This window comes from Oncorhynchus tshawytscha, linkage group LG22, assembly GCF_018296145.1.
Source record: "Oncorhynchus tshawytscha isolate Ot180627B linkage group LG22, Otsh_v2.0, whole genome shotgun sequence".
NCBI lineage: Eukaryota > Metazoa > Chordata > Actinopteri > Salmoniformes > Salmonidae > Oncorhynchus > Oncorhynchus tshawytscha.
In genome coordinates this window covers 23,874,623-23,897,457 of record NC_056450.1, presented here as the reverse complement: position 1 = coordinate 23,897,457, position 22,835 = coordinate 23,874,623, and the positions used below count along the sequence as shown (strand labels likewise).

The 22,835-nt window shown below is 44.4% G+C and overlaps 1 protein-coding gene and 1 pseudogene across 2 annotated transcripts; both read left to right on the top strand.

Moving 5' to 3' along the window:
• The first annotated feature begins 3,224 nt into the window (after window positions 1-3,224).
• LOC112221554 lies at window positions 3,225-14,011 on the top strand (annotated as a pseudogene).
• A 3,361-nt stretch (window positions 14,012-17,372) lies between these two features.
• On the top strand, window positions 17,373-22,835 carry LOC112222124 (uncharacterized oxidoreductase YccK). Of its 2 annotated transcripts, none has more exons than XM_024384751.2 (8): window positions 17,373-17,536; window positions 17,799-17,914; window positions 18,593-18,693; window positions 19,665-19,751; window positions 20,606-20,753; window positions 20,902-20,981; window positions 21,169-21,262; window positions 22,049-22,835. In XM_024384751.2, exons 2-8 carry the CDS (start codon window positions 17,803-17,805, stop codon window positions 22,453-22,455), a joined length of 1,029 nt encoding a protein of 342 aa, XP_024240519.1. In that variant the 5' UTR covers window positions 17,373-17,536; window positions 17,799-17,802; the 3' UTR covers window positions 22,456-22,835. The 2 variants fall into 2 exon arrangements, with proteins under 2 accessions (XP_024240519.1, XP_024240518.1); XM_024384750.2 differs by having other exon boundaries at window positions 17,374-17,537; window positions 17,802-17,914.

Below are 22,835 nucleotides of genomic sequence, written 5' to 3'. Positions count from 1 at the left end.
GGGGGATATATACGGCTGTGATTATAATCGAAGAGAATTCTCTTGGTAGATAATGCGGTCTACATTTGATTGTGAGGAATTCTAAATCAGGTGAACAGAAGGATTTGAGTTCCTGTATGTTTCTTTCATCACACCATGTCACGTTGGCCATAAGGCATACGCCCCCGCCCCTCTTCTTACCAGAAAGATGTTTGTTTCTGTCGGCGCGATGCGTGGAGAAACCCGCTGGCTGCACCGCTTCGGATTGCGTCTCTCCAGTGAGCCATGTTTCCGTGAAGCAGAGAACGTTACAGTCTCTGATGTCCCTCTGGAATGCTACCCTTGCTCGGATTTCATCAACCTTGTTGTCAAGAGACTGGACATTGGCAAGAAGAATGCTAGGGAGTGGTGCACGATGTGCCCGTCTCCGGAGTCTGACCAGAAGACCGCTTTGTTTCCCTCTTTTTCTGAGTCGTTTTTTTGGGTCGCTGCATGTAATCCACTCCGTGGCACTGGTTGTAAGGCAGAACACAGGATCCGCATCGCGAAAAACATATTCTTGGTCGTACTGATGGTGAGTTGACGCTGATCTTATATTCAGTAGTTCTTCTCGGCTGTATGTAATGAAACCTAAGATGACCTGGGGTACTAGTGTAAGAAATAACACGTGAAAAAACAAACTTACCCTAACGATGTAACTAAATAACACGTATTGGATTTTCTCCGTCTGGGTACTACTACATTTGAAATAAAATTTCCCTTAAGGCCTGAAAATGTGTGTTATTTTTTTTCTTCCCAGTATGAGAGGGGTTGCTGTATTTATTGAATATACTTTTTTCCATAAAGTTGCAGCGAATTAAGATGGAATCTCTACGTAATTTATAATCTCGTACAAAGCCTAGGGTATCCATCAAACTAATTATCATTGTGTGATTAATGTGATGTAGTAAAGTAATTGGAATACGTTACATGAGAAAACATTATCTACTTTTATTAAAAAGCGCACGATATGTATAGTAGTCAATGAATGTCGATTTAACTCTTTGGCTGCTACTCTATTCCTTTGGCATGTGAGAATCTCGCCAGAGAAACGCTTGGACCTTTAATTAAGGCTATTTCCTGGGAATTGTGTCGTTATTATGTTATTACAGCTGGCCATGCCTTCCACCTGGCTACCCCGACCAGCAGCAGCAACCTGCCCAAGCCCCGCCCCTTCTCCTTCACCCAAATCCAGATAGCTGATGTTCTGAAAGAGCTGCAAAATCTGGACCCCTATAAATCATCTGAGCTAGACAATCTGGACCCTCTCTTTCTAAAATTATCCACCGCAATTGTTGCAACCCCTATTACTACCCTGTTCAACCTCTCTTTCGTATCGTCTGAGATCCCTGAAGATTGGAAAGCTGCCGCGGTCATCCCCCTATTCAAGGGGGAGACACTCTAAACCCAAACTGTTACAGACCTATATCCATCCTGCCCTGCCTTTTCTAAATTCTTCGAAAGCCAAGTTAACAAACAGATCAACGAACATTTCGAATCCCACCGTACCTTCTCCTCTATGCAATCTGGTTTCAGAGCTGGTCATGGGTGCACCTCATCCACGCTCAAGGTCCTAAACTATATCATAACCTCCGTCGATAAAAGACAGTACTGTGCAACTGTCTTCATCGACCTGGCCAAGGCTTTCGACTTTGTCAATCACCTCATTCTTATCGGCAGACTCAGTAGCCTTGGTTTCTCAAATGGCTGCCTCGCCTTGTTCACCAACTACTTCTCTGATAGAGTTCAGTGTGTCAAATCCGAGGGCCTGTTGTCCGGACTTCTGTTGGTCTCTATGGAGATACCACAGGGTTAAATTCTCGGGTCTGACTCTTTTCTCTGTATTTATCAACAATGTCGCTCTTGCTGCGGTTGATTCTCTGATCCACCTCTACACAGATGACACCATTCATAATATACATCTGGCCCTTCTTTGGACACTGTTAACAAACCTCCAAATGATTTTCAATGCCATACAACACTTCTTCTGTGGCCTCCAACTGCTTTTAAATGCAATAAAACTAAATGCATGCTCTTCAACCAATTGCTGCCCACACCCACCTGCCCGACTAGCATCACTATTCTGGACGGTTCTGATTTAGAATATGTGGACAACTACAAATACCTAGGTGTCTGGTTAGACTGTAAACTCTCCTTCCAGTCTCACATTAAGCATCTCCAATCCAAAATTAAATCTAGAATTGGCTTCACAACAAAGCCTGCTTCACTCGTGCTGCCAAACATACCCTCGTAAAACTGACTATCCTACCGATCTTTGACCTTGGCGATGTCATTTACAAAATAGCCTCCAACACTCTACTCAGCAAATTGGATGTAGTGCCATCCGATCACAGTGCCATCCGATTTGTCACTAAAGCCCTGTATACTACCCACCACTGCGATCTCTATGCTCTCGTTGACTGGCCCACACTACATATTCGTTGTCAAACCCACTGGCTCCAGGTCATATGTAAGTCTTTGCTAGGTAAAGCCCTGCCTTATCTCAGCTCACTTAACACCCACCCATAGCACGTGCTCCAGCAGGTATATTTCACTGGTCATCACCAAAGCCAATACCCCCTTTGGCCGCCTTTCCTTCCAGTTCTCTGCTGCCAATGACTGGAACGAATTGCAAAACTCACTAAAGCTGGAGACTTATATCTCCCTCACTAATTATAAGCATTAGCTGTCTGAGCAGCTTACCCATCACAGCACCAGTGCACAGTCCATCTGTAAATACCCCACTCATCTAACTCATTCCCATATTGTTATTTTTGTTGTTGTTGCACTTTTGCACCCCAGTATCTCTACTTGCACATCATCATCTGCACATTTATCACTCCAGTGTTAATGCTAAATAGTCATTATTTCGCCACTATGGCCTATTTATTGCCTTTACCTCCCTAATCTTACTACATTTGCACACACTGTATATATATATTTCTATTGTGTTATTGACTGTATGTTTGTCTATCCCATGTGTAACTCTGTTGTTGTTTTTGTCACACTGCTTTGTTTTATCTTGGCCAGGCCGCAGTTGTAAATGAGAACTTGTTCTCAATTGGCCTACCTGGTTAGATAAAGTTGAAATAAAATGAAATAAACAGTAGGTGGCCGCATGCACTTTAAACGTTTGTTTGTGGACCGCCATGATATCATAGAAGACTAATGCGAAGGGTTGATTGTCTGGAACGTACCCTTCTGCAAACCCCCTCTTGCCCGGGAAAATCTGCACACAAAAAAAAGGCGCTGGGCTCGAGACAGATATTGAAACGCATGAGTTGTGGAGTCGTTTTCTATAGTCTAGCTACTTTACTTGCACATTCTTGTAATTTAAAGTAGTTTGTTGCGGTTAGAGTTCAGTGTTGATTGAACAGACAGAACAGACAGTTATGTGAGGCAAGGCCGCAACAGTTGGGTTTTGGAGGATTGCTGGACCCACGGAGAAGCGAGGGGAAATGTCCTGGTGGTCGTGCGGGTAAGCCAATCGGCCATATTATTGCATACAGTTGTGAAATGGAGCCACGCACTTCAATTTATTCAAGGAACCTGGCACTGCATTCCAGAAAACATTAAGGCTTTTGTACACTCGTGTTATTTTCAGGGGACTTCGTGTGCATTATGGTTGTGAGCTGGGAGCTAGCTCGGTAACGTTAGCCAGCTAACTGTTCAGTAACAGTGAACTGGTCGTTTAGAAGCCGTTGTTATTGTGGCCAGCAAATCAAATTGTATTTATCACATGCACCGAATACAACTGGTGTAGACAGTGAAATGCTTGCTTACGAACCTTTTCCAACGACGTAGAGTTAAACTAAACTAGCAATACAATACAAAATAATGGAGCTATACTATATACAGGGATTACCAGATCAATGTGCAGCTGTACTTGAGGTAGATATGTAACGTAAACTCGCCCCATTCCGTACAAATGTGCGTAACTACGACATTCAAACGAGGCTACAAAGAAAACTAATTGGACTGTGTTGACGTCAAAATCGGGGGTGTGAATTAGGTTTCTATTCAAGCGTTGATCGACATAGTAATGGCTCTATAGTGTTGGAGACAAGTTGAAAAAACTGACCCTCCATCTTGACGTGTCATGTCGTAACGTACAGCATGCATAAAGCTACTATTTATGTCTCTTAATCTCTCTCCACCAGGTGTAGCACTTCTCTTATTGTTTAAAAACAAGAAATGGACAGTGACGGGGGTAAGGGGGAGACCTAGTCATTTTTTCATCTTCATTGCATGCAATCATCATTCTCAAAGCTGCTGTTTACTTCTAAGATCACTTTAGCACCACCCTAAAACCCCGATTCAAATTCGACACAAACCTTCAAATAGATATGTAATGACACGTTATATAAACACTTTATAGCGTTTTATTTACATTTTAGTGGCGATAAGGTGATAAGTTGGACAGATCGAGTGGAAATAAAGCAAATTTCCCACACGACATCTGTCCTTCTCACTATCACGCATTAGTTTAGCTTCCCCACTCGCCATTTTTAAAAAGACCCAATGGGGCTCATTGCCTGCTTGAATCATGCAGAAACGGGCAGCGTGGGGGTCATGTAATTGATTTTGTTGGAAAGGGGAGAAATTGTGCTCTACAATGGTATTGACATTACAGTTGATCTGGAAGTATTCCATTTTTGGGGAGCTAAAATAAGGTCAATTGTATGGACCAAGGCGATATACGAGTTTACGTTAAGTGAAGGTAGGGTAAAGTGACTAGGCGTCCACATTGCTAGATAAGAATAAGAGTCAAATAAAGAGTAGAGTAGCAGCAGCCTAGTAGTTGTTTGCTAGATGGCCAAATCAGCTAACGTTACCGGCTTCTTCTTCACCACCAGTTGCAGTCAATTGGACATTTTCTGTCATGTTTGCAACAATTTACTAACAACAGTTCCACTTAGTTAGCATTGTGCATGTGTCATTGATTGGTGAAGACATTACTTTTAACTGATACGCCTAAATTGAAGATTGGCTTTATCGTTAGTGGCAATAGTTAACTACATTGTTTGCAAGACTGATACAGTAGGTGGGCTTCAAATCAAAGCAAATTTGACTTAGTCACATGCGCCGAATACAACAGGTGTAGTAGACCTTACCGTTAAATGCTTACTTTACAAGCCCTTAACCAACAATGCGTTTCAAGAAATGGACATTGTCTGTGAACACTAACGAAACTTATTACACAGTTTGAAGGACATGTGTGTTACAAAATTACAATACGAAGCTTGATGCACGAGGTAGGGCAGCTGCAGTATTTTATTCTTATTTAGTCCAAATAGCTTTTTAAAAGGTTAATAACATGCCTAGCCATTCTATTGTTAAAGGGTGCACTTTTTAAGGCGATGGTTACTTTTGGCCGATGGACCTGGAACTTTGTCAGAAGTGAGATAACTTTGTCAGAATCAGGTGAAGCGTTACAACAACCATGTGTAGTGATCGCTTTGTCCCGAACGACTGAGGGATACCAGTCGGCTGGTTTTGTGGACCAGCCCAGGCTGAATGTCGGCGCTGTACAGTACTGACCGTCATTGGGGACATCATACCATCAGTGAGAGACAGGTAGTAGGCCTAGCGTTATAAATTGCCACGCGTTCTACATGTCCAAACGGGCGTATCAACCTTGTGGTAGAGAGGATATACTGCCATATTAAGTCGAGACATCTCTTAATAAAGCCTTGTTCACATTGGCAGTTTGAAGTGATTCAAATCCATTTTTTTTGCATATCTGATTAGAATCTGTTCGTTTTCCTGCAGTCTGAACAGCCAAAAGCCACATGGAATTTGATATTTCAAGCCACCTATGAAGGATACAAATCTGATTTCTGGCCATGCAACTTCTTGTCAAATCTAATTGATCAAATCTAATTGATTTTCCCTCAAGTGGTTTTTAAACTTATTTGGCATATCTTGTTGCTTTCTAGCTACTTTGGTGACAGTTTTGACAATAACATGAAGTGGTAGCTAACTCGGTTGTTAGTTTATGAACAAATTTAGTGAATGTGCTAGAAACCTAAACAGCTAGCTAGTTGGCTGCTGTGGTTAGCCAAAATGGACTCGTTTTGAAAGTTGGATCATCTTATCTTGAGGCTTTTGAAAGTGTTCTTACACTATGATTTTGAACATTCAAAGCAACGTCCGTGGCAGGAATTGTCACCTTGAGTTCTCAGTGAAAGGAAGCCGGAGCACCACCACCAATCAGCCTACACTCTGCACACTCACCCGTCGTTAAATGACAAAACACCTTTGCCATGTCAGCAAATGACTGCAGTCTGAACACACACAAATCCAATTTGGTCACTTGTAACTTGCTGTTCGGACAGTCAGTATCCCAAAACGGATTTAAAAAGCAAAACTGATTTGAGCATTAAGGCCTACAGTGTGAACAAGGTAGCTCACATGAAATAGGTTCAGCTCAATAAAGCAGCTGGTATGACTGGTAGGTGATAGTAGCTGTGAAGGAACTTTGTATTTGAGGGGCGCATCAATGGCTGTGTTTCAAACTCCTCCTCAGCCCTCGTTTTGCGAGTGTACAATTCTGTTCACTTCGGGGCCTGAAACACATCATAATACAATTCGCGATGATTGTTAATCCGCTAAGATAAGTCGACATACAAGTGTAAGTAAAAACTATTGTCAAAGTTTATAATTTGTGCTATTAATGCACATGACGGCACAAACATATCTCGTAAAAGTGATGTTTTTGTTTGGTTAGCTTTTGGAAATTGTAGAAGTGAAACATTTTCCTTCAGAAGTTCCAGCTAGGCAGGCTAATGTTAGTTAGCTAAATCATTTGCTAGCTATCATACAGTAGGTGTATATTAATAATTATATAGTTCATATAAGTAGACATGCAATCATAATTGACTGTAGCGCATATAAAACTCCCCAAAGCTACCGGTGGCTGAAAACAGTCATCGCTGGATGAACGAGTGATGAATTTCAAGGCAAGGGCAGGCCATTTAAAAATCAGTCCTTCCTTGCCCCTGCAAGTGTATACTCGTCAGATGTCATCAAAAGTGTCCACTTAATTTGAGGGCTGAGGTGATAAGGTGTCTTTTAAGTGTTTGGAATGCAGCCCATGTCTCACTTAAACATCAAATTAGATTGAATCCAGGTGTGCTAAGGTTTTATGCCTTCATCTGGTCTCATCTTTTTATACTTGTTTATTTGCAGCATGCAGAGTGACGATGGAGACAGGATGCTGTGTGTTGACACAGACTCTGATGTGGCAGAACAGCGGGAGAGTTGTAAAGTTAAAGTGAAGTGGACTCATGAGGAGGTGAGCGACTGATCTAGACTTAACTTGAGGCCTTGTCCCATAACTCTAAAATGGCCTCCTATACTTGTTTATATAGTCCTCTGTAACCTAAACACTAATCAGAGGCTCTCAGCCCTGACTAATGTAAAAGTGCTATAAAGAACGAGGAGAATAGTTGCAGCTGCTCTGTAGTTAGCAGGTGCAGTAGTATGTTCTTTCTCTTGTACCTGTAGGATGATAATCTAAAGATCCTGGTGCACAACTTTGGAAAAAGTGACTGGAAAACTATTGTCAGCTTCCAGTGAGTATTTGGGACAGATATAGCACAGGCTTAATTGTAGAATATAATTTTAGTCCTATTTTTTTCCTGTTAGGATTGATACTATGAATAAGAGCATATCTGTGTAAAACCTTACAAAAGTTGCTTTCCTCTAGGGACGCACAGAGTACCAATGTATGCACCGCTATATGAAGGCTCTGTATCCAGATATAATCAAGGGTACTTGGACAAAGGAGGAGGATGACAAGGTGAGCATCAACAAGCCAATGTCATTATACAGATAGTTTGCTGTCCTTAAAGAGGAAAATGATTTCCACAGCCCATTATTTATCCTTCCCCTACTTACATCATTGTCTCTCTGTAGGTCATTGAGCTGGTGAGTAAATATGGGACCAAGCAGTGGGCGATGGTGGCCAAGCACCTGAAGGGCCGCCTGGGGAAGCAGTGCAGGGAGCGCTGGCACAACCACCTCAACCCGGACATGAAGAAGTCCTCATGGACCCCAGAGGAGGACCTGATCATCTACAAAGCCCACTGCGTCCTGGGGAACCGCTGGGCTGAGATTGCCAAACTGCTATCTGGAAGGTCATTTGCCACAGCAGGGTCCAGCGTGAACTTTTATTCTCACTGGCCCGTCAGTTGACCCAAAATTTCTACTGTCCTGGACCTGGGGTAGTTTAAGTTGCATTTGGGCCATGCGGGGCCCATAGGTTAGCGTAGCGTGTCTATTAGGTTAGCATGTCTATTAGGTTAGCGTGTCTATTATTAAACTACGAATAGGCAACAGTTTTAATATGGTATGTATTAAAAGCTGCGTAATATAAATGAATAACAGTTAATAATTTTAGCTAAGTCTAATATTTAACTAGTTATGCTGTGCTTTGATTTTCAAGAAGTTGTTGTGACTCTTGGTGGTGCTTAAATGAACAGCCAATCATATTGCTGAAATAGACAGACTTTTATGCATGTGCTTTCGACAATGTGGTGCTGAATCCGATGCTGCCCCAGTAGTTTCCAATGGAAGATCGCAGCAGTGCACAGAAATCTCAAACTGAACAGCCAAAATGCGCTGAAAATGTTGATGGAGCAAGTGGCTGTCGTGATCAACTGGTCCAGAACTGGTCCAGACGTTTTTACTGGCATGTGGGTCATGGTTAATCATCATAATATCAAACCCTGCCACATGCAATGAAATGGGTCACATTCACACCCTATGTTGACCTAGCAGAATTTGTACATTTCTACCTTTGACAGGACTGACAATGCCGTGAAAAACCACTGGAACTCAACCATCAAACGTAATGTAGAGATGGGAGCATATGTTATGGACAATGACGGGAGCCCACTACTACCCACTACTCTGGAGCAGGGCGTGGTCAGCCCTGTGAATTCTTCACATACTAACAAGCACCATGGTTCAACTAACCCATCACCCATTACTTTGGAGCAGGGAGAGGTTAGCCATTTGTGTTTCTCACATAAAAAATACAAAAAACAGGTGCCTGTATATGCTTTTAGTGTACACAAGGTAAAGTGTCGCGTTTTGAATATAGTGGATGTTTGTTAAACTAGGTTATTTTTGCTTGCAGGTGGATTTCCGTTGTGATGTTGTTTTAGACTCGAAGCCTGAACCTCCAGAGGTGGTAAGAATGCGATGTCCTTGACTGTTACTTTGTTTGCAACACCCCCTATTTGCCCTCTGAACCGCCTCAATTCATCAGTGCAAGGACTCTCTATAAGGTGTCGAAAGCGTTCCACAGGGAGGCTGGCCCATGTTGACTCCATTGCTTCCCACAGTTGTGTGAAGTTGGCTGGATGTCGTTTGGTTGGTGGACCATTTGTAGATGCATATGGGGAAACCCAGCAGCGTTGCGGTTCTTGAAACAAACCACTGTGCCTAGCACCTATTGCCATACATGGTTCAAAGGCACTTAAATGTTTTTTTTCTTGCCCATTCACCCTCTGAATGGCACACCTACACAATCCGTGTCCCCTCCATCTACACTGATTTTGAAGTGGATTTAACAAGTGACATCAGTATTGGATCACAGCTTTCACATCAGTCTGTCATGGGAAGAGCAGGTGTCCTTAATGTTTGGTACACTCAGTGTATGTCTGTGGGAGACAAACAGAAGTGATATGTCACGTGTTCTGTTATCCTCCTATCAGGTATAATTTACGGTGCGTTCGGAAAGTATTCAGACCCCTTCCCTTTTTCCACATTTTGTTACGTTACAGCCTTGTTCTAAAATTGATTCAATTATTTTTTCCCCTCGTCATTCTACACACAATTCCCCTCAATGTCAAAGCAAAAACAGGTTAGAAATTTTGGCAAATGTATTAAAAATAACAACATACCTCATTTACATAAATATTCAGACCCTTTGCTATGAGACTTGAAATTAAGCTCAGGTCCATCCTGTTTCCATTAATCACCCTTGATGTTTCTATGACTTGATTGGAGTCCACCTGTGGTAAATTCAATTGATTGGACATGATTTTGGAAAGGCACACACCTGTCTAAATAAGGTCCCACAGTTGACCGTGCATGTCAGAGCAAAAACCAAGCCATGAGGTCGAAGGAATTGTCCGTAGATCTCCGAGACAGGATTGTGTCGAGGCACAGATCTGGGGAAGGGTACAAAACATGTCTGCAGCATTGAAGGTCCCCAAGAACACAGTGGCCTCCATCATAAAAAGTTTGGAACCACCAAGACTCTTCCTAGAGCTGGCCGCCCAGCCAAACTGAGCAATCGAGAAAGAATGGCCTTGGTCAGGGAGGTGACCAAGAACCCAATGGTCACTGACAGAGCTCCAGAGTTCTTCTGTGGAGATGGGAGAACCTTCCAGAACGACAACCATCTCTGCAGCCCTCCGCCAATTAGACCTTTATAGTAAAGTGGCCAGACGGAAGCCGCTACTCAGTAAAATACACATGACAGCCCGTATGGAGTTTGCCAAAATGCACCTAAAGGACTCTGACCATGAGAAACGAGATTCTCTGGTCTGATGAAACCAAGATTGAACTCTTTGGCCTGAATGCCAAGTGTTACGTCTGGAGGAAACCTGGCACCATCCCTACGGTGAAGCATGGTGGTGGCAGCATCATGCTGTGGGGATGTTTTTCAGCGGCAGGGACTGGGAGACTAGTCAGGATCGAGGGAAATATGAATGGAGCAAAGTACAGAGATCCTTGATGACAACTTGCTCCAGAGAGCTCAGGATTTCAGACGGGGGCAAAGATTCTCCTTCCAACAGGACAACGACATCTACGCACACAGCCAAGACAACGCAGGAGTGGCTTCGGGACAAGTCTCAATGTCCTTGAGTGGCCCAGTGATAGCCCGGATTTGAACCCGATCAAACATCTCTGGAGAGACCTGAAAATTGCTGTGCAGCAACACTCTCCATCAAACCTGACAGAGCGTGAAAGGATATGCAGTGAAGAATGGGAGAAACTCCACAAATACAGGTGTGCCGAGCTTGTAGCGTCATACCCAAGAAGTCTTCTGAGGCTGTAATTGCTGCCAAAGGTGCTTCAACAAAGTACTGAGTAAAGGGTCTGAATCCTTAAGTAAATATGATATCTGTTTGTTTTTTTATACAATTTTTAAAATATTTCTAAAACCCTGTTTTTGCTTTGTCATTATGGGGTATTGTGTGTAGATGAGGTAAGCAACTATTTCATCCATTTTAGAATAAGACTAATGTAAAGAAATGGGTCTGAATACCTTCCCAACACTCTGTATTATAACCTAGTGAAGACACTTTATTTTTTCTTTGCAATTTTACCAGGTAAGTTGACTGAGAACAAGTTCTCATTTACAGCAATGACCTGGGGAATAGATACAGGGGAGAGGAGGGGGGTGAATGAGCCAATTGTAATTATTAGGTGGGGATTATTAGGTGACCGTGATGGTTTGAGAATTTAGCCAGTACACCGGGGTTAACACCCCTACGATAAGTGCCATGGGATCTTTAATGACCAAAAGACCGCACCCTACACAGGATAGTGTCCCCAATCACTGCCCTGGGGCATTGAGATATTTTTTAGACCAGAGGAAAGAGTGCCTCCTACTGGCCCTCCAACACCACTTCCAGCAGCATCTGGTCTCCCATCCAGGGACTGACCAGGACCAACCCTGCTTAGCTTCAGAAGCAAGCCAGCAGTGGTATGCAGGGTGGTATGCTGCTGGCTCACATGCTTCCCCACTTGAGAATTTCTTCACAGTATAATCTTGAAACATTCAAACCGCTTCGCTCATTTTCTTTGTTCTCTGTAGATGAGGCAATATAGAGAGGCTATGGCCCTCACTCAAAAAATTAGGCCAAAAAAGGTCTCTCACCCAGCCAGGCCAAAGATGGTGGTGTCTCCACCTGTCTCAGCCAAGAGGGACTCCAACAGCCCCTGCTCTAGCGGTGTCCCCACAACCCACCAGTCGCGTCAGAAGAGCATCACAGAAGCCGTACTGCGGATGATATCGGAGGACATGCTTCCCCTCAGCTTCGTCGAGGGCTCAGGCTTCAGGAGGTTCATGTCTGTGATCGGCCCCCAGTATCAGAGGCTGTCCCAGCGTGCCGTCGGCCTCCGGCTGTACGATGATGTGGAGAAGGCCATCAAGCCCCATCTGATCCACAACCTAAAGACCTGCCTGGCGGCCAGCTCAGGCAATGCTGTGATCCACGCCACCCTGGACCTCTGGGCCAACCCCTATGCCGACCCCATTGTCGCCGTGCAGCTGCACTTCTTGGATGACGACTGGCACATCCACCGGCCCACCGTGGCCTTCCGCCACATCGGCCACAAGAACTTGAACGTGGCCGTGGCTCGGGAGCTGGAGGCCATTCTGCTGAGTTACGGCCTGTTCCCCAACAACCTGGGTTACATCATCACCAACGAGGCCAAGCACACCATCGCTGCCTATGACCTCTTCTGCGACTATAGGATCTTGTGCTCATCTCAGCGAGGCGACCCAAACAAGGAGGAGATGCTGGCCTTCCTGGGCGACCAGATGCCCACAGAGGACTTCTCAGAGATCTAGTTTGGCACCCGTGTGGGCTGCATTGCCAACACCAGCTGCAGCTGGTGATCAAGGAGGCTCTGAAGAACTCTCGTGTTGTGGAGAACCTGCTGTCACAGGTACACAACGTGGTGGCCTTCTTCCACCGCAGCGCCTACTGGAACGAGGTATTGCTGAAGGAGTGTGGCATGTCATTGACCCCCTCACCCGACAGTGGTCACTGGAATTCCACCTTTGTGTCGATGCGGCTGATGGTGCTGGAGGCGGTGTGGGGCTCGGTCATGACCCTGCTTTCTCAGGCCTGCATTGAAGCCAAGGACTTGTCCAGCTCCCCGCCCATGGTGAGGGCCAAGCGAGAGCAGGTGGTGGACATCATCGGCCTGCTGGAGCCCTTCGAGGAGGCCATCCAGGTGCTGCAGAGCGACGCTGTCACCTTCTCCCTGATCGGCCTGGACAGGACCTTGGAGACCCTCCCCACCAACTACAGCCACTTCTCCAAGGGGCTCCGATCTGGCCTGCACACACACTTCCAGCCCCTCATCCTGCAGAGGGACCTGACCCGTGTCACGGTGCTGGACCCCGCATTAAGCTCCAGCCCTTCGACAACGCCAAGCAGGAGGGGGACACCTCCACACTGGCCGCCCCCTCCAAGTTCCAGGTCCGAACGCTGGTTGAGGTGTCGGTCACCGACATGGATTCCTGGAACCCATTGCTGAAGCAGAAAGAGAGTGAAGACAGCCATGAGGCCTCCAGCTCTAACAGTTGCAGCGTCAAACTCAAGCGCAAGTCCATCTTCGGTTTCCTCCAGCCTGCGGCCAAGACCATGAAGCTGTCTGAGCTGGACCAGTACTTATCAGAGCCTGTGCTGCATGGGAACTGCTCCACCCAGGTTTTCTGGAGAGATGCCTCACGGTTTCCCCAGCTCCAGAGGACAGCCAGGAGGCTGCTGGCTGTGCCAGCCACATCAGGGGGCTTTGACCGGCTTTTCCCCATGGCGTCCTGCATTGTCAGGGCCAAGAGGAGCCGGCTGCCCCCTCACACCACCGAGAGGCTGCTGCTCTACAGGGAGTCACTGAAGGGTAAAGACGGGAAGACATCCAATTCCAATGGCTTCACTTAACAGTCATAGACATGCTGAACAAATCAAAGTTTATTTGTCACGTGCGCTGAATACAACAGGTGTCGACCTTACAGTGAAATGCTTACTTACAGGCTCTAACCAATAGTGCAAAAAAGGTATTAGGTAAACAACAGTGCCTTTTACTTCTCATTATCAGTCCTGTTTGTGCAGGGTCTCTTACCGTAATGTTTTTATATGTAACCTTTACTTAACTCTGCAAGTCAGGTACATTTATTTATTTTACAAACATGGCCTACTTGTTTTTTTAACCTTTTTATTTAACTTGGCAAGTCAGTTAAGAACACATTCTTATTTACAATGACAGCCTAGGAAAAGTAGGTTAACTGCCTTGTTCAGGGGCAGAACGACAGATTTATTTTACCTTGTCAGCTCGGGGATTCAATCTAGCAACCTTTCGGTTACAGGGCCAACGCTCTAACCACTAGGCTACCTGCTGCCCCGTTAGGCGATTGTCATCCAAGTTGACATGATTGAACAATGAGCGGGAACAGAAACCTGCACACCAAGGGTTGAGCTTTCAGGGCTGAGTCATGTCATGAAATGTAATACAACAGAAATAATACCTCTAATTCTTGAATAATATGTTATTTTTATAATTAAGAAGTTCATTAATATTGGTTATCATGGAACATTTTGGAAAGAACATGTTTGGTACACCTTGTAATGGACAATATGGCAAGATGGGCAAATATCTTTTGAGTGTATTATGGCAACTATTCTTAAATGTTTTCTGTTTGGGGTTTGAAGCATTTTTTTTGCCATTATCTACTGTAGTTACTACTGTGTATTTGCAATTTTTCTTCAAGGATCAACTAGAGAGCAGGGAACCTGTGTTATAAAGTGATAAATAAGTTCATATTGAATGGTGTTTTAAGAATAATTTTCTGGTTTGTTTGGTCAAACAACTTTTGATCAAAATGGACATTGTTTGCATATTACTGTAAATGGGTCTTATGCAGGTTGACATTTCACTGATGGAAATATGCACTTTTCTATACCTCTTTTATATCTCTAATACTGTAAGGTTTCAGTTGCTTGTCGCTGTGAACTCTTACTTGGGGACCAATCTCATAGCAAGTAGTGTCGGAGTAGTAGATAAACTGCTTTTCTATGGAAGTTGCACAAATAGGTTAATTTGGATCACCTTGGAATGAGAGAGAATTTCTGTCAGTTGTAAGTGTACTGAAATAAATAGCCTAGGAATTGAATTTGATGTACAGATAACCTATGGGGAGAGTTAATGTTAACTAGTGATGAACAATGAAACGGTAAGATACCTATACTGTATTCAACTGGGTCGAGCAGTTAGTGTTTTTGTTGCCCTGGCCTATATCTGGTATGTTCTTTCCCTGACATTATACCTGTTTTTCAACAGGACAATGACCCAAAACACACCTCCAGGCTGTGTAAGGGCTATTTGACCAAGAAGAAGAGTAATGGAGTGCTGCATCAGATGACCTGGCCTCCACAACCACCCGACCTCAACCCAATTGAGATGGTTTGGGATGAGTTGGACCGCAGAGTGAAGGAAAAGCAGCAAACAAGTGCTCAGAAGATGTGGGAACTCCTTCAAGACTGAAAAGCATTCCTCATGAAGCTGGTTGAGAGAATGCCAGGCGTGTGCAAAGCTGTCATCAAGGCAAAGGGTGGCTACTTTGAAGACTCTCAAATATAAAATATATTTTTGTTCAACACTTTTTTTGGTTACTACATGATTCCATGTGTGTTATTTCATAGATTTGATGTCTTCACTATTATTCTACAATGTAGAAAATGGTTATAATAAAGAAAAGCCCTTCAATGATTAGGTGTCCAAACTTTGGACTGGTACTGTATGTTTCAGTAAGATTGAATTTTTGGCATTTATAGCAATGGTTATCAACTATACTGCAGGGATGGAATGTAAGTCACAGAAAATAGAGGTTGTGGTGGCAGCTGCAGAGTGATTTTTAGGTGTTTGAAACTTGACATCGGAAGAGTTACAGGGTGTGTTAAGTGACGGTGTCCCATCCATTCTGGTTGTTGGCCTGAAGTAGGACTAAATAGATTTAAATAGTGGAGAATGGTAATTATTATAATTTTTTATGAGTGTAGTGTTAGATGGTAGGGTATTTGTAGTATATACACTGCTCAAAAAAAATAAAGGGAACACTAAAATAACACATCCTAGATCTGAATGAATGAAATAATCTTATTTAATACTTTTTTCTTTACATAGTTGAATGTGCTGACAACAAAATCACACAAAAATTATCAAAGGAAATCAAATGTATCCTCCCATGGAGGTCTGGATTTGGAGTCACACTCAAAATTAAAGTGGAAAACCACACTACAGGCTGATCCAACTTTGATGTAATGTCCTTAAAACAAGTCAAAATGAGGCTCAGTAGTGTGTGTGGCCTCCACATGCCTGTATGACCTCCCTACAACACCTGGGCATGCTCCTGATGAGGTGGCGGATGATCTCCTGAGGGATCTTTTCCCAGACCTGGACTAAAGCATCCGCCAACTCCTGGACAGTCTGTGGTGCAACGTGGCGTTGGTGCATTAGGAGGAACCCAGGGCCAACCGCACCAGCATATGGTCTCACAAGGGGTCTGAGGATCTCATCTCGGTACCTAATGGCAGTCAGGCTACCTCTGGCGAGCACATGGAGGGCTGTGCGGCCCCCCAAAGAAATGCCACCCCACACCATGACTGACCCACCGCCAAACCGGTCATGCTGGAGGATGTTGCAGGCAGCAGAACGTTCTCCACGGCGTCTCCAGACTCTGTCACGTCTGTCACATGTGCTCAGTGTGAACTGCTTTCATCTGTGAAGAGCACAGGGCGCCAGTGGCGAATTTGCCAATCTTGGTGTTCTCTGGCAAATGCCAAACGTCCTGCACGGTGTTGGGCTGTAAGCACAACCCCGACCTATGGACGTCGGGCCCTCATACCACCCTCATGGAGTCTGTTTCTGACCGTTTGAGCAGATACATGCACATTTGTGGCCTGCTGGAGGTCATTTTGCAGGGCTCTGGCAGTGCTCCTCCTGTTCCTCCTTGCACAAAGGCGGAGGTAGTGGTCCTGCTGCTGGGTTGTTGCCCTCCTACGGCCTCCTCCATGTCTCCTGATGTACTGGCCTGTCTCCTGGTAGCGCCTCCATGCTCTGGACACTACGCTGACAGACACAGCAAACCTTCTTGCCACAGCTCGCATTGATGTGCCATCCTGGATGAGCTGCACTACCTGAGCCACTTGTGTGGGTTGTAGACTCCATCTCATTATACCACTAGAGTGAAGCCAGGAAGCATAGGAACTGAGAAGTGGTCTGTGGTCACCACCTGCAGAACCACTCCTTTATTGGGGGTGTCTTGCTAATTGCCTATAATTTCCACCTGTTGTCTATTCCATTTGCACATGTGAAATGTATTGTCAATCAGTGTTGCTTCCTAAGTGGACAGTTTGATTTCACAGAAGTGTGATTGACTTGGAGTTACATTATGTTGTTTAAGTGTTCCCTTTATTTTTTTGAGCAGTGTATATATATATATATATATAATTATTTTTTTAAGCAAAGGTTAATAAGGGAGTTATACTCCAGTCTAGTAGATGGCGGTAATGCAACATTTATTGGATGCCAACCGCGGTTAAACCTCATCGAAGAAGAAGCAGAAGAAGCAGAAGAAGAACGACATGCATAAACTGCATAACATGTTTTGTAATGTTTTTTATTTATTACAGTTAGCCGTAGTTAGCTCAACACACTCCGAGGCTGTCTTGTGTAAACCATCTACACAGTAACTACATCGCAAAGAGGTAAATAATATTTTCGTAAATCATTTTGCATACCCCAGTTATGTATTTCGTCGAAGGAGTTAACTTTGATAACAGCTAAGCTGCTGGAAGTATCAACAACCGTACGATGAATGTCGAGTTTAAATGAACCACCTACTTTCTGTATTAGTTATGATGTCAGTTCAACAGATAAGTACACAACCCGAAATGTTGAAAGCATTTGATCTGGATAGTGGTTTAATTTAGAATGGAATGCAGTCTTTACTATCCTGCATTTTTTTTTAGGATGGCTCAAGTGCCCAAAGTTAGGCTGGCAGGCGGCTTGGAGATCTGCCGCATCCTGAACGGCATGTGGCAGGTATCAGGTGCTCATGGTCCGGTGGATCATCCCAAAGCAGGTAAAATTAAAGTAGGGTAAAAATGTCTTCAAAATCAAATTTATTCACACGTTTTTAGACCTTAAGTGTCTAGCTAATGTCTTACATGAGTGAGTGCTCCACACAATATTTTGTCCAGTTTATTTAACTGAGAACAAATTCTAATTTACAGCAACAACCTTGGGAACAGTCACAGGATGAATGAGCCAATTGTAAACTGGGGATGATTAGGTGACTGTATGAGGGCCAGATTGGGAATTTAGCCAGGACACTAGGGTTAACAATAAGTGCCATGGGCTCTTTAATGACCACAGAGAGTCAGGACACCTGTTTAATGTCCCATCCAAAAGACAGCACCCTACTCAGGGTCCCCAATCACTGCCCTGAGGCATTGGGATGTTGTTGTTTTTTAGACCAGAGGAAAGGGTGCCTCCTACTGGCCCTCCACTTCCAGCAGCATCTGGTCTCACATCCAGGGTTTGACCAGGACCAACCCTGCTTAGCTTCTGAAGTAAGCCAGCAGTGAGATGCAGGGTAGTATGCTGCTGGCTATAGTATATCAGTTCCATACAGTTTCAATGGAAAAATGGGTACTATGTAATTACATTTTTTTAGATGATGCTGCCTATTATAGCATTTTTTTACCCACAATTTTTATTTCCCTAACAGTTATTATCAAACCCCCTTTTCCTATTCCAGTGCAGGCGATGCAAGCCTATATTGATGCTGGCCTAACAACTTTTGACATGGCAGATATCTATGGACCAGCGGAGGAGATTTTTGGACGCTTCAACAGCCAGGTATGAATTGTTGTTGTAGCCTACACCACACAAACTCCAGATTATGAACTTGTTGGATTGAAAGTGTATGTACATATTGTAGATTGTATGAACATTGATCTCAGATCAATGAGGGCGGCAGTGTAGCCTAGTGGTTAGAGCGTTGGACTAGTAACCGGAAGGTTGCGAGCTCAAACCCCCGAGCTGACAAGGTACAAATCTGTTCTGCCCCTGAACAGGCAGTTAACCCACTGTTCCCAGGCCGTCATTGAAAATAAGAATGTGTTCTTAACTGACTAGCCTAGTTAAATAAAGGTTAAAAAAAAGAGAAAAAGATCTGTGTGTGCAAGTGGTGCAGTACCCCTGAATTGGCACAGGAGGGAGCTAATGTAGCACAGTTGCTATTCGGCGGTTGGACTGCTCAGTCTCATGCTCAAGAATCAGGGGAGAGATTGCATATGAAGATTAGTAAATCAGTAAACTCTCACTTATACACACACATGAAAAAGCCCTTACACATCAAGCCATAGTCATACACACATTGTCAGATGCACTCTTACACCCACACTCTTTTTTTTTCTTCACCATTAACACTGGTTTTAATATGAAGATTTTATTTGCATCTTCATTTATTGATTCCTATGGGTTTCAGACCTTGTTGGTGCCCAGGCACGCTGCATCTCACACGATTATGACTTGGATGTGTTTTGACACCTGGAATAATGTCCTCTGAGAATGCTTCCCAACACCAACCTCTCTGAGGATTGAATCACCTGTCTGTAACTAGATACATCTGCTCTCACGTGTGAAACGGAGAGATTTATATGGTCTCTCACATCTGACTGAAAAGTGTCTGAGATATTTGAGGAGATTATGTGGACTGAGTGTGTTATTATATGAAGTGTGGTACACAACTGAGTACATTTTATGAATACATTTCAGTGTCTTTTCACCGATGGCACGGAATGTAATTGTAGCATTTTGTTTTCTAGCTGAAATGGAAACCCAGCTGTGATGCTGCAGCACCCCTGCAAGGTTTGACCAAATGGGTGCCACGACCTGGACCAATGGACCGCAAGGTGAGTCTTTTAATACAGACTAGTGTGTGAAAAATCATCCTGCAAGTTGTCCACCATCCATTAAAATCTGAAATCTAAATACTGTGTATCACACCCACCAATTAACAATTAGAACTGCTTGAGGGCAGTGTCTCAGGACAACTTTCAGCTCTGTGAGAGACTCCCTTATCTGATTCTATTCTGAGGTGTCTGTTCTGGTTCAGCTCTGTGAGAGACTCCCTTATCTGATTCTATTCTGAGGTGTCTGTTCTGGTTCAGCTCTGTGAGAGACTCCCTTATCTGATTCTATTTTGAGGTGTCTGTTCTGGTTCAGCTCTGTGAGAGACTCCCTTATCTGATTCTATTTTGAGGTGTCTGTTCTGGTTCAGCTCTGTGAGAGACTCCTTATCTGATTCTATTCTGAGGTGTCTGTTCTGGTTCAGCTCTGTGAGAGACTCCCTTATCTGATTCTATTCTGAGGTGTCTGTTCTGGTTCAGCTCTGTGAGAGACTCCCTTATCTGATTCTATTTTGAGGTGTCTGTTCTGGTTCAGCTCTGTGAGAGACTCCCTTATCTGATTCTATTTTGAGGTGTCTGTTCTGGTTCAGCTCTGTGAGAGACTCCCTTATCTGATTCTATTCTGAGGTGTCTGTTCTGGTTCAGCTCTGTGAGAGACTCCCTTATCTGATTCTATTCTGAGGTGTCTGTTCTGGTTCAGCTCTGTGAGAGACTCCCTTATCTGATTCTATTTTGAGGTGTCTGTTCTGGTTCACCTATGTCACTTGGCTGCAACAAAAGCCTGCACCCTCACCATCCATAACAGGGTAAGATAACTCACGCCTGGTGAAGACATCTTTAATATGTCTCGTCACTAGGTTGTGGAGAAGGCGTTGCAGCGTTCCATGGCCCGTATGCAGGTGGATTCTCTGGACTGTGTGCAGTTCCACTGGTGGGACTACAGCGATAATAGATACTTGCATGCCCTGGGGCATCTGTCTGACCTGCAGCAGGATGGACTTATACGTAGGTCATCTTATATAACCATTTACTAATCCCATGCACACAAGCTCTTTGTTAAGATTCACAGTTCAGCCATGTACCTTGTGTACTTGTTGATGAGCTGTGCCTGTTTGTCAAGTTTAGATGTACTCCTTATTTTCTTACTCTTCAGGAGAGCTGGCCCTTACCAACTTTGACACTCAGAGGCTTGAGGAGATCACAAACAAAGGGATCAGAATCTCCAGTAACCAGGTACAGTGCCTGCTCCCTCATTCCCTCATTTGTTTGCTCCGTCTTTCTCTCGCTTTCTCACAAGCTTAATGGGAGGCAATTTCCTTGTGCCTTATAGAGTATTGTGAAATCTGTGCATGTTCAGTACATTAGTCTGCGTCAGCGTTCAGTATGTCCAGTATTAATGTCCAGGGATGTTTCCTCCCAGGTGCAGTACTCTCTGATTGACCAGCGGCCCGCTGCTAAGATGGAGGCGGTCTGCCTGTCTCACGGCATCCAGCTCCTCACCTATGGAACTCTGGGTGAGGACCGGTCTGAGGTCATATGGGATGAAGTCATCACGGCCACGGCTCTACTCCTACTGCTGCTTTTTGGCTGCTCTAGATCATCAGGAGTTTGTCATTTAAGAGGATGAAGAAGCACAAGCATTCATGTCACTGCACTGAGAGAGTCAGTGGTGAAGGGTTGGATTAGGTCCCAGTTAGCCTGGCCCAGGTCTGTATGGGGTTTAGCCTACCCATCTGACCCATAGATCTAGACCAGGCTAGCTCACAGTTACTGTTGCAACCTTAGTGACCGGTTATGGTCTGTTTTTTTCCAAGTTATGTGATTTACGATATTATATCGTAAATCACATCGTAAATCACATAACTTTAGACAGACACATAAGCGCTCCTTCTAGTCATGGACCACTTGATATTCTGATCTGATAATGCCTGGAATGACTGACTCTCTCGCATAAGTCCGTAATGAAAAACATAACGTACTCTCGCCAGATATATTGGGGAAGAAATCTGAGATACTGCATGCTCTGCTTTGATGCATTTATGGTTATTAGTATTACTGAAATTAGCAAGTTGTTTAATATAGCGTATTGACTCTTGCAATGTGGGGTGTAGTGATATAAAATGGTGGCAATCTAAGATGGAGTCCAAACTGACGATACGTCTGTGCTGTTTCTCTGCTTCCCTCTTCACCCTATCTCCTCTCTTCCTCATCTTTACCCTGTCTCTGTCTCTCTTTCTTTATCCAACCCCTCCCTCTATCTTTTTAAACCTCCATCGCTCGGTCCCCCCTCTATTTCTCAGCCGGTGGTCTACTCTCAGAGCGCTATCTGGGGAAGGCGGAGCCTACAAGCAGGGTGGAGCTCAACACTGCCTCCCTCAGTAAATACAAGAAGGTGATTGATGGCTGGGGAGGATGGGGGCTGTTCCAGGAGCTGCTGGTTGTCTTGGACAGTGTTGCCCAGGGCCACAGCTGCTCCATTGCCAACGTGGCTACCCGTTACATTCTGGACCGGCCAGCAGTGGCTGGAGTCATCGTGGGCTGTCGTCTCGGTGTTGCTGGGGCGGAACACATCAAGGACAGCCTGCACAGCTGCAGCCCAGAGTTGGAGCTCACAGCGCAAGACCTGCGCACCATCGACGGCGTGCTGCAGCGCTCGTGTGACCTCATGAGCCTCATCGGAGATTGTGGAGACGAGTACAGGAACTAGAGGAGAATAGAGAAGATGGACCAGAGCATCTGGGTTGGAGGGAAGTAGAGATGGGGTACTGGAGGAAGAACATGTAAATGTGTGTATAGATGATGGTGGGAAGTTAGAGGATGGCAGGAGTAGAAGGAAATGTGGTGGGAAGAGAAGGCATGGGGGGCTGAAACTGAAAATGACAGATGGGAGGGGCATGAGGGGGAATGACAGCATGAACTATGACAGGGCACACAGATATACAGCATTTTACTTTTATTTTTTAAAATAGTGTCAATGTGTAATAAATGTTACCCTGTACCCATATAATTAAGAATGTAATGTATATAGCGTCATTATGTCTCTGTGTATGGAAAGGGCTTTTAAGTAAAATAAGATCTTGACCTAAA